Raw genomic sequence first — 16149 nt, forward strand, 5'->3', positions numbered from 1 at the left:
CAGCTTAAAATTGCAAGGTGAGGAATAGGAAATATTTATGTAAGTATTGTTTGAATCGAGGATGAACTTAATTAAAAATTACGTAGGACATGTTTAGATAAACAAAAATATTGTTGACTACAATAAAATTTGAACCCTGCATAACGCATATAATTTAATGAGGAAATGCTTCAGAGATTGGATCTGAATGTATGTAAGCATAGCCGAGTGCTTAATAATTTACTGAGCATCTAAACCATCTAATTTTTGCATCAATGTTCCGTGCTCCAGGTTTTAGGCAATTTTGATGATATCCTGATTTTTTAGATATTCAAGTTTTTAATTAAATTGATTGATTTATAGTTTTTTATTAACCCTTCGCCTGGTCCAAGGGAAAGTTAAGTACTTATTTCCACGTACCGTGTAGATACTAATTTTCAGTCTTTGATTGAACCTTACATCCCTTAGAATGAGAAAATTTTACTTAAATTGGTTATAACACTAATAAAATTTATTCCTTCGTACTGACAAATCTCAGCGAAAACATATAATTAATTTAAAATTTAATTCTCCAATGGGAATTATTTTCTTAGTTTTGTTTCAGTTTAAAAATTTGGTATTCCGAGTGTACATCCGTTCTTACAATGATGCTAGAAATCTGCTCAACTAGTTTTGGATCGAGGGGAACCTCAATTTTGGCGACAGACTCGTACCCTTTCCCAAATAAGAATTCTTCAACGGCGGAAGGTCCTTCTTTTCCGTTGTATGTTTCAACAGCAATTAACTACGGAATCGAAATACGATACACGGTTATAAGCTAAATCTTTATAGCTTGAGACATGCATAAAATTATGTTTAACTGCTCACCGATACTTCCACCTTGTCAAATGGTAGCGTTTTCAACGTTTCCAATTCAGTACCTTCAGTATCGAGAATTAACAGGTCGATCTTGCTTGGAGAGTCTGCTGCGAGCAAGAGGGTGTAAAGTGGAATGGTGACCACATTCATGTGTTTTTGGGTCCCCTTGTAAAATCGAAAACTTAAACCTCCCCAAAACGGAACGGTTGGGTTGTAATGAAATTTTTCCTAAATCATAACGACAATTGCAGTTTTATACATATTTACGTAAATACATATATGCACACAAACTCAAATACTGGGAATTAACGATTAATTTTGATATACTTTGCTGGCATACGGTGTCATTGCAATAGTCGTATTGGAAAATGATATCCTGTTTTGTGAGTGAGTCGGACGAGTCATTAATTCTTTAAAGGGTACTGAATATGGTTCAACAATTAATCCACTCCAACCCAAATTCGTCTCGAGGTAGAATGCACTTGTAAAACGGAGTCCATCATTTGCGCCAATTTCTACAAAATAACGGGAATCGGAAACCTGAATAATGTCAAAATTTCTTTAACTATCGAGAATGAATTTAAGGAAGTTTCAAACACTCTGTTAGTCTTACATCTTTTGTAACCAGGTTTTGGCCAAGTAAATATTCTACAAGTTTACTTGGTCGAGTTTCAGATTGTTCTCCGATGCTTCTATCCGCAGCAGATTTTTTGAAGATGTAATTCTGCCTAAAATTACAATTAAATAAAAGATGATTAGCTGAAGTACATGCTTTGTCATATTTTAAATCTAAAAACATAATTCAATACTTTACAAATAATACTAAATCGGGGTCATCCTGTTCCAAGATCACATTCAGATTGTCCGAGTTGAGAAGTTTTTCAATATCACTGTCATTGCGTCTTCTATTTTTTGTGCAGAGAAGATATATTACTATGAGACACACTACAATTACCGAGACGGTTAATTTGGTTCTTGAATTTTTTTCAAGAAAAGGCGAATCCTTATTTGTTCTTATCGGAGGACTGTACTTACTAGGTCGTTTTGAAAACATTGAGAAAGTTGGTTAAAATTAAAAATATTATAAATAAATCGGGAAGAATATGCACTTTTCCAATAAATTTGGTGCAACTGGCACTGACACTGACGCAATGATTTTGTGATTATTACGGAATAATTTGAATCCACAACACCTAAACATTCACCTCGATATTATATGTATCCGTAGTACTTGAAAAACTAAATGCATCATTTGGATTGAATCCGTGTTAAATGAGGTGGAAATTATTATGATGAAGATACAAACCGCGGTGGAGGTTTTTTAGCATGAAAGTCATTACGACTTTAGAGTTAGCCACATCATGTCACCGGTTCCACGTCATGTCACACCAACAACGGTATCAAATACACTTCGTAGAGTAAATTTCCTCCACAAGTTTACACAGTTGCATGGGTTTTGTATGACATTTTAGACACCACGTAGTTTTTTAGTGACTAGTGCGATCCAGTATTAGTAAATTTTATTGACCATATCCGCCGTAATACTCTAAAAATCAAACTCAAACAAAAATATACATAAATTTTAAACTCATTGTCATCAAATCCTCTGATATTTGGTTACAATTTTGAAAAGCAGGAAGTTCCGGAAAAACAGGATGAATAATAGATAGTTTTTTGTTACACGCTCAAATGCACATACGTACACATGTATACTTCTAGCCTACATACCTTGCAACATTTTTAATTTTAATTAAAAACATACAATGTTTCAATTGAATAGAAACTTGATTAATAAGTATAATGGAACTATACATATCTTTCTACTTATTTTAGTGCTAGTTATTTTATTTTTGTATCTTGGCAATGGTGGTGAAGATGGAGAAAGTAAATCAAGAAGCACTTCATCCCTAAAAGAATGGATTAATGACGAATCATCCCAAGTGGAACAGGATGACGAAAGATTGGTCCAATTTGTGAGGTAATTAAATTTTGATGTGATACATATTAGAAACCATAAAAATATGTATAGAATCAAATAAATACTGTACATTTTTTAAGAAAAAATCACATATTCCAAGCAAATAAACTTCCTTATCGGTTCGATAATGGTGACGATACCGGAAATCCATCAGCCGGACAATTGCAATCTATTTTACCTTTACTTAGAAAGGATGTATGTAAATATGTATACAGTTAGACTCACAAGAACTAAAGAAAAGTATAATTTATTATGGAAACTTTAACCTACATATGAATATTTTGTGACCTCAGCCAGGTGGCTTCTACGTAGAGGCGGGGGCGAATGATGGTGAATGGGTCAGGATTTAAAAAATGCTTATTTGGCACTTCTATCAATTTGAAATGTACGTCTTAAAGAATGGGATAAGTAAATTACATTGAATTAATTTCCAGGGGGCCAACACGCTCTATCTGGAACGCCATCTAGGTTGGAATGGTCTTTTGGTGGAAGCATCTCCAGCAACGTTTGAAAAACTCATTAGGAAAAATAGGAAAGCATTCCACTCAAATGCAGCCTTATCAACGAAACCGAGACCTATGATCGTGAGCATGTACCATTTATCCAAAGAAATACAAAAAACTTTAAAGCACAATTTTGCAGGCAACTTTCTACGAGAATCCGACAGCCTCAATTTGGGGTGGATTAACGTACAGATTTTATCATAAGAATGACCACGCCGTAAAAGTACAATGCGTTCCACTATACACACTTCTCCTCGCAATCAATCGAACGACCGTGGATTTTTTGAGCTTGGATTTAGAAGGGTCTGAACTGGATGTGCTGCGAACGATACCTTTTGACAAGGTGAATATCAAGTCTGTTGCAGTTGAAGTTATCAACGGGAAGGAGGGACCAGAGCCGGTGAAGGAACTAATGAGCAAGAATGGTTATCATTTACACGAAACAGTTGGAGATTTAGGCGACTTAATCTTTATCAATGAAGAACTATTTCAATTGAAAAATAAGAAAGGTAGTCAGTAGACTGTTCATGCATGTACGTATTTCTGGATACTAACAATGCGTAAGATACGCTGCAAGAAAATAACGAATGCAAAGAATTGACCCAGTTTATAAATTAGCGAATCTGATTTTTTGATTTATGTATTCTGACATGTACATATTTAATAAAATCGAAGTGTTTATTGATGATTTATAAAACATAATCAAGGTTAAACGTCACGTTATTTATTGCATATTTTCACGTAATAGCACTATTTATTAAGTTGTAATTGTGGCATAGTTTTTAATAAGGACTTATGTATTTATGTATATATGTACATACCTAAGCACACACGCATATACATACACATAAAGCTTATCTCTACTTAGGATTCCTGTTGTTGATAATATTAAAATACAGTTTCATTAAACAGGTCGGAAACAAACCACTCTTGCGGGTAGTACAAATATCTGTATTGTAACCTGTGATACAACGCCACTTTACTGTCTCTTCCATGCAGCGCATCAAACAGTCTTGGATTATGATGCGCAGCTATAACAATTTTATCCTTATTTCTATTCAGATAAGCAGCCCACCAACCGAAACTGCTATTTGGAATGATCTGGTGCCTGCAACTACTCATTAAGTAAAACTCTTGTAAACTATTCGTGCTGGTGGGATTCGATACCACATGCGTTGTAATTTTATCGGCATTAAATAGAAAGTCAAACTCTTGTTGGAGTAGGCGTCGATTAAATTCGTCCGTAAATATGAAAAATGTGGGTTTCACAGGAGCAAGTTTTGCTATCATGTCTTTTACTGCTTTTTGATAAAAAATAGTAGGAATTCGGATCATTGGTGAGAAATCTCCATGCCGAATATGTACAGCAACACTGACAGGAGTACTGTTGATTTGGTGAATCCATTTGGAGACGGTAGAACTTTGGAGAAGTTCAATTTTTATTTGAAATGCATCCACAACATGATTCTTGAAGGGAGCAAAGAATGCTTGAGATTGGCAATAATCTACGTGTTGGAAAATTGGAGCGGACGAGTTGTAGTCTTGAGACAATAGATTATCGTCGGGTATATTGGTTGGCTTCGTGGTGGCGAATTTCCATGTTTCATCTATCATAGTGGCATAACGATCCACGTGAAAGTAGTCGAGAACAAATTGGCGATCATTTGCTGCAAAGCTGTTGCAAGTTATACACTTTTTAAATTCAGTTTTTAGCAAATTTTCTCTTCATGCACTCAAACTTGTGTATGATTTCAATACCTTCGGTTTTCTGGGTTATTCTCAATGAATGGGACGTACACGAACAAAGGGCGTCTATGTTTTTTGGCTAATGAGTAACTGCAAGCGAATTTAAAGAGTTGGTTACCCAAGCCTCCAATTGCTCGTAGAAGGACTGATTTTGATGGTACAGTTTTTGTTGATACGTCATCATTGGTAGCTTGCTTATCAATGAATTTGCCTGTTGAGTTTACTGGTTGACTTATAATTATTAAGGAAATGCAGAAAATGTACAGCAGGTTGGACATGTCGCCTAAATTAAAATTTTAAGTACTTTTGAAGGGCGGGGGTCAACTTCAACATTTTAATTAAAAAGACAGACATTTACTCTATTTTTCACATTTGTTACATCACTAAACCACAAGTCGGTCTGATCCTGAGTTTGCACAATTGGTCAAATTAAATATGTCCAAAGCTACATTACATACGATCTGCCTTAAAGCATTAGAAAAATAATAAACTATCCAAAATCAGTATCATTTTTGGCCGTGCATATGATTTATTTTTCTAATTCTGATTTTAATACACTGACAAAATCCAAACGTGTTAAATATTAATTGAAAACTTCATATAATCTGCAATTAGATTAAAAATCGGTCTAGTACGGACAAAAATATTTAGTATGCTTGGTATTTGTCCATCTAATCAAACAAAATGGTGAACATGGATGACGTGAGCACAGGTGCAAATCTAATCTGCACCATGCAATATTTAATTCTACATGGACTTATGTATCTGCATTCCTTTTCTGAAAAAAATACGACCGATTCCCAACCCCCAGTTAGTTATTCTTTAAATCATGAAAGAAATATTTACATCGATCAGAGGAAGAAGATCCTGGAAGTTCTTAATTATATGCAGTTTGTTAATTGGCTTCTTCTGGCTCTTAACGTTTGGTAGGAGGGGAGCAATGAAGGGATTCACGGATTCGAGTAATAAATTATAAAACATTTTATAATTTAACGATGATTCATCGTCGATGAATAAGTTCATGGATATTTACGAATTTGATCAGAATCCTTCGTAGCAGTTCGAGAAGACGGATATCCCCCAGAATCTAAACAAACTTACAAAAGCCAGCCGTTTCAGAGACCCACGTTGAGAAAAAATGACGGACCAGTTTGTAACTTATGTGATCCACTTGCTGACATGGTCATAGTTCAGGAGAATTTTGAAAGAATGGACCAGTTTGATCCTAGATTAATTGGGTACGTTCGCGCTAGATATGTGATCCCGCCTCCACCAAGGTCAAAACCTTATAACCTTATCGACCCCGACCCATCACATCATAAGAGTGAGTTTGGAAATTTGATCCGAAAATTGTACAAGGATAAGGTCAAACAAAATTCAACTAATAAATAACAATCCAAAGATAATATGTTACTGATATAGGAATTTGTATTCTAACAATTTAGAAAGGCGGTGTTTTCTTAGAGGCCGGTTCCAATGATGGAGAAGGAAATTCTCACACCCTTGACCTAGAAATGAACCTTGAATGGAGTGGGCTATTGGTGGAATGCAATCCAAAGATTATTGACAAATTGAAAAATGCTGGGAGAAGAGCGTGGTTGGCAACTGTGTGCTTATCGACAAGTAGCCATCCGCAAGTACTTAAAATGTCGATCCCATTAGAATGGGATAGTGCACGACTGGGCCCATCTTGGAATGTCGCAGAAGCAGGAAGGATCTCGAACTGGACTTCGATGGAGGTCGAGGCAGTTCCTTTGTACACGGTTCTCGCCGCTGTGGGGTTAAAGGTCATTGACTACATGTCGCTTGATATTGAAGGCTTTGAACTTCCTGTGCTCAAAATTTTTCCATTCGATAAAGTTACCATCAAGGTATATACATACATAAATAATCAGTTTTTTACGACATTTGAGCAGTATGCAATTTTTAAATTGTAATTCATTTTTATTTGCTGTAGGTGTTGGTTTTTGAAATTCATTTTTATACAACTGAAGAGAAACAAGAGCTGAAACAGCTTTTGGAACGAAACAGTCTCCTGTTTGTGAAGAGGTTTGATTATGACGAGATTTATGTACATGAAAGCATATTAACGGAATACGGTGTCACCCTAGAATATTTAACGAAGCTTTAACATATAAAGTGCTTTATTTGAGTGGCAAGTTATTAAATATGTACATGGATACAAAAATAGCAGATCTATAAGAAATATGTACATATGTATGTATGTACATATCATTAACAAATTTTGTTACATAAATTATCTAATTCAGATGTACAGATCTATGAATAATAATGAACGTAGATTCAATTTCATATATAACCTAACAAATCCTAAACGTCAAGTTAGTCTGTCCATCGTGCCTTATCCGAACTCAAGCAAACATTAATATCTTTCCACTCTATTTTCTTTGACTCCCAAATTGGTGGTGGAACCCATTGAGCATAATAAAGCATGGCGCAAATTCTGCAAAACATGTCGTGAAAATGATTGTTATTAATTGTGCCGGATCCTTTCCACTCAAAATATTTGAGATAAGCGTCATCATTCTGGTCCAGATATGAAAGATATTTTGCCAACTCTTGTATCGACTCGAAATCATCAACATGAATAAATGAATTTGGTGGTGCAGCGGATAAGTAGTCGGATTTGCGAGGTCCACGTACGACAGGAACGATGTAATAGCTACACGAAAAAAGTGAAATTAAATTTAATTAATTAAAATAAGTCGACTTTTATATGAAAAATGATAAACTTTGCATATCTACTAATTATGCTATGCGTACTACATAAAATTACCATCTTACCCTAACGCGTTTAAAAACAGTTTCTCCGTAATGTAATCTTCACAACGACTGTTTTCAAAGGCCAAGTAAAATTTGTACTTTGCCTCAAATAAATTAAAACAATTTTTGTTGTTTGGGCACGTCATTGTTCCACATTTCCCATAAAAATCAACGCTCATAAATTTTTGTAGCTCGGCAATATATTCGACCCGATCATGCTGCGTACAAGATGAAATCATTGCAACTGCCAACTTTGTTTTTGACTTGATAATATTTTGAGGAACTGGAACAGTCGTGACATTATCCTTTGTGGGAATGAACACGTAATAGGGCGATGGGATATCAGAACCTCGCCAGTACGAGCTAATTAGCGCATTTGTGGCACCGAGGGACGCATTCTGTGTGATGTGGGGTGGCTCCACGATGTGGATGACGTGAAGCATATAATTCGGGATGTGATAAACCATCTCGGACATGTCCCAGTCTCGAACGGAGACGATCGCGTCGCCTTCCATTAAATGATACGGGTCGTCAAGTAATTTTACCATGGGTGAAATTTTCTCGACTCGACATTTCTGCTCAAAACTGGGAGCATATGGACAATGTACTTTTCCATCCGGCCAGTGAAATTTTGATATGTCATCCTCAATCCAAATGAGTTTAGGTTTCGCCTTTTTTGGAAATAAAAATAAAAGTTATAGGTACATGAAAATATATGCATATCTTATGTTTTTGTAAAAAATGTATCACACCTTATCTCCGTTTATCCACTTGGTTTGAGAAAGATTCCTAATCCAGTCTTGTTGAGCTTGAATTCTGCCTCGCGAGCTATGCTCTGAACCATTCCCGAGATTAAACCGTCTCCACAGATAAGGTGTGTGTTTAAGGATTTGAGAAACTTCAAAGTCGAAACCGTTGACCATTTGCAAATACAGGCTGTAAATGTAAATGGATGGAAATATACATACAACAAAAAGGATAATGTAGGTTTGCAATCGAATCAACTTCATTTTACTCGACCACCTCCGGATTGATGAACTAAATATTTTGTAGGCTGTCATGTCATGCATGAATCTTTTTGTTTAACAGCAATTATCCTTCCAAGTTACTAATAATATAATAATTCAAACTGCCACTTATTGTCATTCTCTTGATTTTGGAATGTATATTTATAAAAACCAAAAGAATTGACTTTAATATTATATGTATGTAAGTATTGTTTGTCAATTATAATTGTAGTCGCTATTTTCCCAAAAACATTCCCACTTTTCCCTCTACTCTACTCCCTATCAAAGCCAATTAATCCCAATACACTTATATGCTTACCATTTTTCTAATACACTTATTCAAATATATAAAAAATACCTGACTAACTCTGCAACTTATGTAAACAATTCTCGTCTGCGGTCTAATTTTCGTAAACGAGCGACCCAACAATTGTGTTCATAAATTTATATAGTTGCATGCTCTTCTTCCCGATACTGTCGGCATAATAATGACGGGAATAAGTGTCAGGCATATCTTTTATTTGATTCATCCATTAGAATTATAAACCGGGAGATAATAATAAAGAAAGATCAGATTTTATAAATATATATCACAATTTTTCATATAAAATATAGTGTGCTAAATAATCATTAATACTATTCATAATTCATACATATAATCATACATGCATACATATGCATATGCACAATGTATAGGGTTCCATCAAACATAATTTGGTCCGCAGCTTGACTATGCTGTGGTTGACGTAAATATCTGCCTTAATATAATGCAGCTTCAATCAAACTTGTATATTTTTGGTTTAATTGAACTAATATTTCAATATTACTGTGTCAAAAATTACTACCATCTTCATGCAGCCACAATGCGTTTGCGACTTTCTCGAATTTTTTTCACCACAACATTTCTTATACTCGCAGGAATATTATTATTGGTCAGACGAAGTTTTAATGAGGTCACGCAAGTCAATAAACACCATTTGCGGAGTGAAGGTAGAAAAACCTTTGTCAAAAATTATTCCCGACGTCTAACTTTCGCAGGTACGAATTTTGCATGGTACACCCCGCTTATTACATCAAGCATATTGTTAAAAAAAGAACGATATTTCTCGGCTTCAGATGCATTACCTGAGTTGGGGTTTGTCATAAGTGGCATGAGATCTCCATAAGGAATAAAAATGCTGTCAAAGCTGAAGAAATGGTGACCACCTTACTGCAAAATGACACTAGAATTTTAAACTACATCTGAAAGCATCATTTGCTCCCTCCATCTAAAAAGAGGTGTAACTTAAAAAATCCACAGATCGATAGTGGTTTGCAAATTGCCGAACTAACGTCAATTATTAAGAATCATCTAAAAAATAAGGTAAGTTTTCAACACAAAATCTAGTTATGTATCAATCTATATACTTATGTACGTGAGCGCTATTCCTTCACAAATAAACAACTAATTACTAATTTATATGCATTATATGCTAATCTCAATATGTTACATAGTTTATCAGTATTATTTGACACGCTATCATTCTATACATGATGTAGAAAATCAACTGTTTCCAAAACAAATCTTAATTTCTGAAAACGTAAAGTCTTGAATCAGTATGTAATTTGTGACGGAGGCAGAAAACCACGAAGTTGGGTAGCAGACTTCGTTGGACTGTGCTTTTCTTCATCCGGGCCGAATTTGGAGCACTGCAGTTGGATACTATAGATCTTTAATTTAGTGTAAAAAGGTAAAAATTACATATTCAACTTCAAGGATATCACAAAGTATAAATTATATCCAGGCGTTATGATTCAAAATCAGGAATAAAATTTCAACAAATCTGGCAGATGCTAATCTGAATATCGGATTTGATGTCAGTTTCAGATTATAAAATCGGACCTACATACTCAGTCATTTATATTTTTATTTGTCTTTCAAAATGCGGGCCCCAGGTATCGGCTCGCACGCCGATTACAGGTATTGATGGGGCCGGCCACATATTTCCAGATCAGGATAGTATTTAAACTTATAGGTGATATGGATAAATTTCTTAAATTAAAAATAGTTATGACACTTTGTAACGAATTCTCAAATCCAATGTGAAAACAAACCTAACAGGACTATCATTTCAACTTTCCGTATAAACACATATACATAACAATAGCACTACTGGAAAAACTCATCGTTAGTTGGAACTATTTATATTCTATAATAGATAAATATGAAAGTGACGTTTAAGCTTCTTAATTTAATTTTTATCTCCTGATAAAGAGTAACGGTTAAAACTTCTGGTGTCACTTTCAACTCTTCACTGCTTATTTGCTACTGCTTGTAACCATTAGATATACATAAGTGCATCAGGAAGTGGTTCTATAGAATTTCAAATTATAATAAATATTCTAGTACAAACACAAAATATTGCGCATTTTGAGTCGCATTTGTAATAATATATTAGCACGCATAGGTAGTCTTTAAAATAATTCCAACATAACACAAATATCGAATATGTAATAATAATAATTCAAAGTTTAAAAATTACATATTCAACTTCCAGGATATCACAAAGTATGCAGGCTTTATAATTCAAAATCACGAATATAATTTCAGTAAATCTAACAGATGCTACTTAATCTGAATATCGGATTTGATGTCCGTTACATGCAGATTATAAAATCGGACCTATATAAAGAGTCATTTAAGATAGAACGATTTAGATTCAGTTACTGATCATAAAATTAAAAAGTAAAAGTAGTTTCATGTTTCCTCTATTTCATAGATAAAAACACTAAAGAATTAAACATTTTTTCGAAAATTCCACAACCAACCTTTTAATACAAAATCATGACATCCCAATTTGCGTTCCTGTCAACGCTTGTCTTGTTCACACTTTGTGGTAAATAAGTTTTAATATATATTTTAATCAGATTTCAGTGATATTATCTTTTCTTTTACAGCGTCTTGTCATTGTGCAAGGGTGGACTATCATGTGTGGTACACATCTGATCCAGTCAATGGGGACAGAACTTTCAAACAAGTCAGCTTCTCAGACGTCAATGTGACGTATTTTATCGATATCATGGGAGAGGCAGCAAGAGGGGATGCTAACTATGCGTATGATGCCTTTTATTTATGCAGTTGTCCTTGTTTTATCATGAATATTTCTTCTCAAAATCAAAATTCTTCATGACAGGTATTCGTTCACTCAATACCCATTCGGAATATATATCAGAGGAATTGGTGGCTACATGGAGAATGTGAACGAAAATATTTTTTGGTACCTCTACGAACTGCAAAGCCCTCCAGATGTTAATAATCCACCGAAGGATAATGATCTCGCGAAAAGTGGTACCTCCCTTTTTTATGAGTTATTAATTCCGACTGGATATTACGATGTTTAATGCCATTATTTTTTAGCTGTGAACGACCTTGTTGTTCATGATGGAGGAATTTATTTGTTTTGGCTACGACCTTGGACTGATTCGACAAAAAATTAAAAAATTTGGAAAGTATTAATGGAAAAGGGAGCAAACTAAATTCGAGAAATTGGTTCAACACATTAGTCGAATGAGGAGAGTAAGTAAATCAAATTATGCATATTATAAATTATAATATGTACAATAATTATCTGCTTGAGTTTTGTATGCAAACTAATTATGATCAATTTTTATTGAATATGAAATAAATATATCAACAAAATTTGAAATTGTGCTTGCAACCAAGTTAATATGCATAATTGCGAAATAATAACTGGATAAATTTACTCATGATAAGTTTTTACACAGGTTAATATTTAAGTATTCATGTTATTATTATATTAGATAATATAGACATGTAGAAAATATCTAATTTAATATTAAGCCTATAAATACAAATCAATTTGACACTTATAACTGGAGTTATCTCGCAACTTTGAAATCTGTATGCATTAAAAACGGCAAAAGAGTCGTTATCAAAGAAATACACTTTTATTTTGGTTATGTACATTTGTACAAATAATGCCGTCAGACGAAAAGTACTTAAGCATCTTGTTTTTATGCAAATCTGCCTGACATGCATGCTTATGCGAATTATTTTCCATGAATCTGAAATTGAGACAGAAGATTTTTTGCAAAGTTCAAATCCCGTTCTACATCTTCGTACGAAGGAGTTTCGTCGAGTTTGTGGCTCACTCCTCCGGAGTTTGCTGTTGCAGAGTTTAGCTGCAATTTTATCGTCGACCTGACTGTATGTGACTGTTCGATTCGTGTATGTATGACATGTACCACAATTCAAAATACTTGACCCCTTGATGCAAAATATTTTTAAGATGTCCTTACTACTTGATTTGTTCCTAATTCGTGCGTGTGATGTATTTAGTTTGACTTATGGACCTAAGTTGAAAGGTGGAACAAAACTAGTGGATTACACATGCATAGCCGTGCGAATTTAGCTCAAGCTACATATAGCAAGCACATACGTACTTTTACTTCTGTGTAGAGATGCTAAAGATTTTACCCGGAAAGTATTTAGAACTTTCTCCGACAAGGAACGAGCAGGAAAGTTATCCTCATCTGATCACCGTCATTTTGACACTCGAGTAAATTTTTTTTAGAAAAGAAAACTTCGTGTTGAGCCCATTAACATTTCATAAAACTAGAATAAATCCAAAACACATATCAAAATGGCAGCAGAATCTGAGGAATGGACTGAATATTTTTTTGAGCAAAGGCATGCTCATCGAGTTAGAAAGTTGGAAAAAGTAAATTTTTTTTGTTAATAATCTTGACTTCATATATTTGTCCAATTTAATTTTCCTTGTACATTTTTCAGACACTATTTCTTCCCACAATTCTCATTCATGTGGCGAACGTTCTGTTTCTAAAAACTACAAAGTGGACGTCAAATGGTAATTGGACGAGTTTGTACATACATATTTATTATCCGTTCTTTATAAATTTCTCTAAAAATTTCAGACGCAGTTAGTAACGCATCCCCGCACGCTCCTCGTTACAGTTTTACACGATCCTCATTTTCTGATTCTGATATTAGTACAGAGTATGATAATGACCCAGTTATTTTCCTTTATGTCCTGTACATTTTTTCTGGAGGCATAGCTCTGATCTGTTTTTCTGTAACCAAACTATTTTCACCGACGCTAAATAAGGTAAACATTTTTAAATCTATTTGACTAGGATTTCATGAATGAATTTCACAAATTACACAATAGGACGTAATTAATTGATGTATGTAACTGCTTAATTGCAGGGTATGAGTAACGAAGCTATCACAATTATCAGGTGCCGAAATGAAGCAACAGTCACGATTTTTATAATGCTAATTGTTCTCCCTGTCTTGTACAAAGTCCATCCAACTTTTTCAATTCTTCTCATGATATTTCTGTTGTATAAATTATACGTCGTGACAGTTTTCACAAATTATGTAAGGATATTAAAAGTACAAGGCACATATCAATCCAACACGGAAACCACATACCCAATAGATCGACCAGTCTCGATGTCAACCTTTATAAATGTTGAGGAGGATGAGGACGACGTCGACTGTGCGACAATGGTACAGCATTTCAACAACAACACACAACAAAGCAATGCTGGATGGATTCCAAGGGGACGATCGTCAGTATTCATGCAAAGTTATGATCCAAACACGCGTAAAATTTCTTGGGAAGATCCACCTCCGACTTATGAACAAGCGACTAATATTATTCTGTCGTAAATTTCGGCGGAGTCATATTAGTATTAAGGCTCGTAATGTATGCCCTTAGTAGAAAAGTACGAACTCGACTAATTAAATGGTGCTATTCTTATCTTAAATTAATCTGATTTATTATTATATTTATATGTATCTTACATTATACATACTTATATTTTATGAACCACATTTAACTATGATAAATAATGGCCCTCCTCAGACACACGAAAAAATCGTCGCTTCGAATTTGGCTTTGTTTTTCGCTTATCGATAGCATGGCAAAAATTATGAAAATTGTAAAATTTTGTTCTGACTTCAGCTAAGCGACCTTAACCCCACTTCTGAGTTGAGTTTCTGGTCGCTTACCCCAGAGCTCGCTTATCAGGAAGTAAGCGAAAAACTAAGCGAAATTCGAAGCGACGATTTTTTCGTGTGTCTGAGGAGGGCCAATATAACATTTCAGTATTATTAACGTGCAAAATTTTACAGAATTTACTGTAATTACTTATGATTCATTAATAATCGTGTATGATTCCTTATGGGGTAATAGATACATACGTATTATGTACACACAAGGTATAAAAAGATTGTGTTAGTTTAGTGTATTAAAAGATTAATAAAACCTCCTAAGTTCAAGATCTCTCGAACGCAAGCTCAAATTTTGAATTCAAATGTATGGATATAAATACACAACTCTAACGCCTGGGATACGTACATACGCGTTTCAATATTTACACGCATCTGCTTATAAAATTTCAATCGTTTCAACAATAACGAGATATTAATAACAAACATGCACAAGTTTTTTACTCGTGGTTCGAAAAATAACCAACCACGATAAAGTTATATAATTCTTATTTCTAACGACTTGTGTTACATATTTATATTGCATTCACTTAAATAGCGTTGCGTAATTTGTCATTCTTTATCACGACAAGCCAATTTTTTCTCAATAATTTGCCTTGCAAACCCAAACACATAATTCGATCTAAATATAAAACGACGCACATCGTTTTTAGTTTTATATAACCACTCAATTTACACTACGCAGTTATATCGTAGCAATAACAGGAAGCAATTTTAAAATCAATTGATAAGCTATTGACGTTCACAATTTATTTACGCAGAATGTTTCAACAATTCTGAGAGATTGGCAGATAGGAAGCATTCAACAACGCATTTTATAATGCTGTCACGCCCAGTGCATATCTTTACAAAATAAGGTTAAGTGGTCTAAAATTAATTTTATCAAGAAAAATTGCTGTTTAGTCGCTTATCTTATCAGTTATATGCTGGGATTGATATATATAAATGTTCAGTTTTTCATTTGAATGAAAGCTCAAAAATCAACTCTGAAACTCTGAACTGCATACCCTGCACATTAATCGAGGCGTAAGGTTAGGTTTAATTATTTTTTTTTGCAATTTATACGTGTTATAAAATTTACTTGTATACTTTCTAGGCAAAATGGTCCGAGAAATCGTTGACGCTGTCATCGACAAGCTTTGCGAAGCGACTGGAGTTAGCGAGTATCCTTGGTTCTGGTGATGCTGGTATTATGGAAGTATTCCTAAGGAAGTACGGGCTACCAAAATAGTTACTTGACATTTATTAGATACTAGC

The 16149-nt window shown here is 34.3% G+C and overlaps 7 protein-coding genes across 8 annotated transcripts; 4 read left to right on the forward strand and 3 right to left on the reverse strand.

Annotated features, from left to right (window-relative positions):
- Window positions 1–331: 331 nt before the first annotated feature.
- LOC110844973 (protein Star) lies at window positions 332–1994 on the reverse strand. Of its 2 annotated transcripts, none has more exons than XM_035848159.1 (5): window positions 1873–1994; window positions 1451–1742; window positions 1165–1377; window positions 847–1065; window positions 332–763 (listed from the first exon to the last, which is right to left on the reverse strand). In XM_035848159.1, the coding sequence occupies exons 2-5, from the start codon at window positions 1634–1636 to the stop codon at window positions 569–571; spliced, it is 813 nt and encodes a 270-aa protein (XP_035704052.1). In that variant the 5' UTR covers window positions 1637–1742; window positions 1873–1994; the 3' UTR covers window positions 332–568. The 2 variants fall into 2 exon arrangements, with proteins under 2 accessions (XP_035704052.1, XP_021947011.1); XM_022091319.2 differs by having other exon boundaries at window positions 1451–1565; window positions 1647–1913.
- Window positions 1995–2443: 449 nt separating this feature from the next.
- Window positions 2444–4020, forward strand: LOC110843246 (protein Star). Its single transcript, XM_035848160.1, has 5 exons — window positions 2444–2815; window positions 2896–3010; window positions 3109–3153; window positions 3250–3399; window positions 3458–4020. Exons 1-5 carry the CDS (start codon window positions 2601–2603, stop codon window positions 3836–3838), a joined length of 906 nt encoding a protein of 301 aa, XP_035704053.1. The 5' UTR covers window positions 2444–2600; the 3' UTR covers window positions 3839–4020.
- Window positions 4021–4026: 6 nt separating this feature from the next.
- On the reverse strand, window positions 4027–5477 carry LOC110843247 (O-antigen biosynthesis glycosyltransferase WbnK). Its single transcript, XM_022089208.2, has 2 exons — window positions 5077–5477; window positions 4027–4993 (listed from the first exon to the last, which is right to left on the reverse strand). The coding sequence occupies exons 1-2, from the start codon at window positions 5340–5342 to the stop codon at window positions 4207–4209; spliced, it is 1053 nt and encodes a 350-aa protein (XP_021944900.1). The 5' UTR covers window positions 5343–5477; the 3' UTR covers window positions 4027–4206.
- Window positions 5478–5638: 161 nt separating this feature from the next.
- On the forward strand, window positions 5639–7228 carry LOC110843248. Its single transcript, XM_022089210.2, has 4 exons — window positions 5639–6026; window positions 6110–6429; window positions 6510–6935; window positions 7022–7228. The coding sequence occupies exons 1-4, from the start codon at window positions 5894–5896 to the stop codon at window positions 7193–7195; spliced, it is 1053 nt and encodes a 350-aa protein (XP_021944902.2). The 5' UTR covers window positions 5639–5893; the 3' UTR covers window positions 7196–7228.
- Window positions 7192–11154, reverse strand: LOC110843249 (glycoprotein 3-alpha-L-fucosyltransferase A). Its single transcript, XM_022089211.2, has 3 exons — window positions 8601–11154; window positions 7870–8519; window positions 7192–7747 (listed from the first exon to the last, which is right to left on the reverse strand). Exons 1-3 carry the CDS (start codon window positions 8916–8918, stop codon window positions 7408–7410), a joined length of 1308 nt encoding a protein of 435 aa, XP_021944903.2. The 5' UTR covers window positions 8919–11154; the 3' UTR covers window positions 7192–7407.
- A 395-nt stretch (window positions 11155–11549) lies between these two features.
- LOC110844744 (uncharacterized protein CG3556) lies at window positions 11550–12534 on the forward strand. The gene is made up of 4 exons (XM_022091022.2): window positions 11550–11731; window positions 11793–11949; window positions 12029–12183; window positions 12253–12534. The coding sequence occupies exons 1-4, from the start codon at window positions 11680–11682 to the stop codon at window positions 12330–12332; spliced, it is 444 nt and encodes a 147-aa protein (XP_021946714.1). The 5' UTR covers window positions 11550–11679; the 3' UTR covers window positions 12333–12534.
- A 138-nt stretch (window positions 12535–12672) lies between these two features.
- LOC118434422 lies at window positions 12673–15173 on the forward strand. The gene is made up of 4 exons (XM_035847927.1): window positions 12673–13576; window positions 13648–13723; window positions 13791–13981; window positions 14083–15173. Exons 1-4 carry the CDS (start codon window positions 13499–13501, stop codon window positions 14548–14550), a joined length of 813 nt encoding a protein of 270 aa, XP_035703820.1. The 5' UTR covers window positions 12673–13498; the 3' UTR covers window positions 14551–15173.
- The last annotated feature ends 976 nt before the right edge of the window (window positions 15174–16149 follow it).

This window comes from Folsomia candida, unplaced genomic scaffold, assembly GCF_002217175.1.
Source record: "Folsomia candida strain VU population unplaced genomic scaffold, ASM221717v1 Fcan01_Sc002, whole genome shotgun sequence".
NCBI classification, from domain to species: domain Eukaryota; kingdom Metazoa; phylum Arthropoda; class Collembola; order Entomobryomorpha; family Isotomidae; genus Folsomia; species Folsomia candida.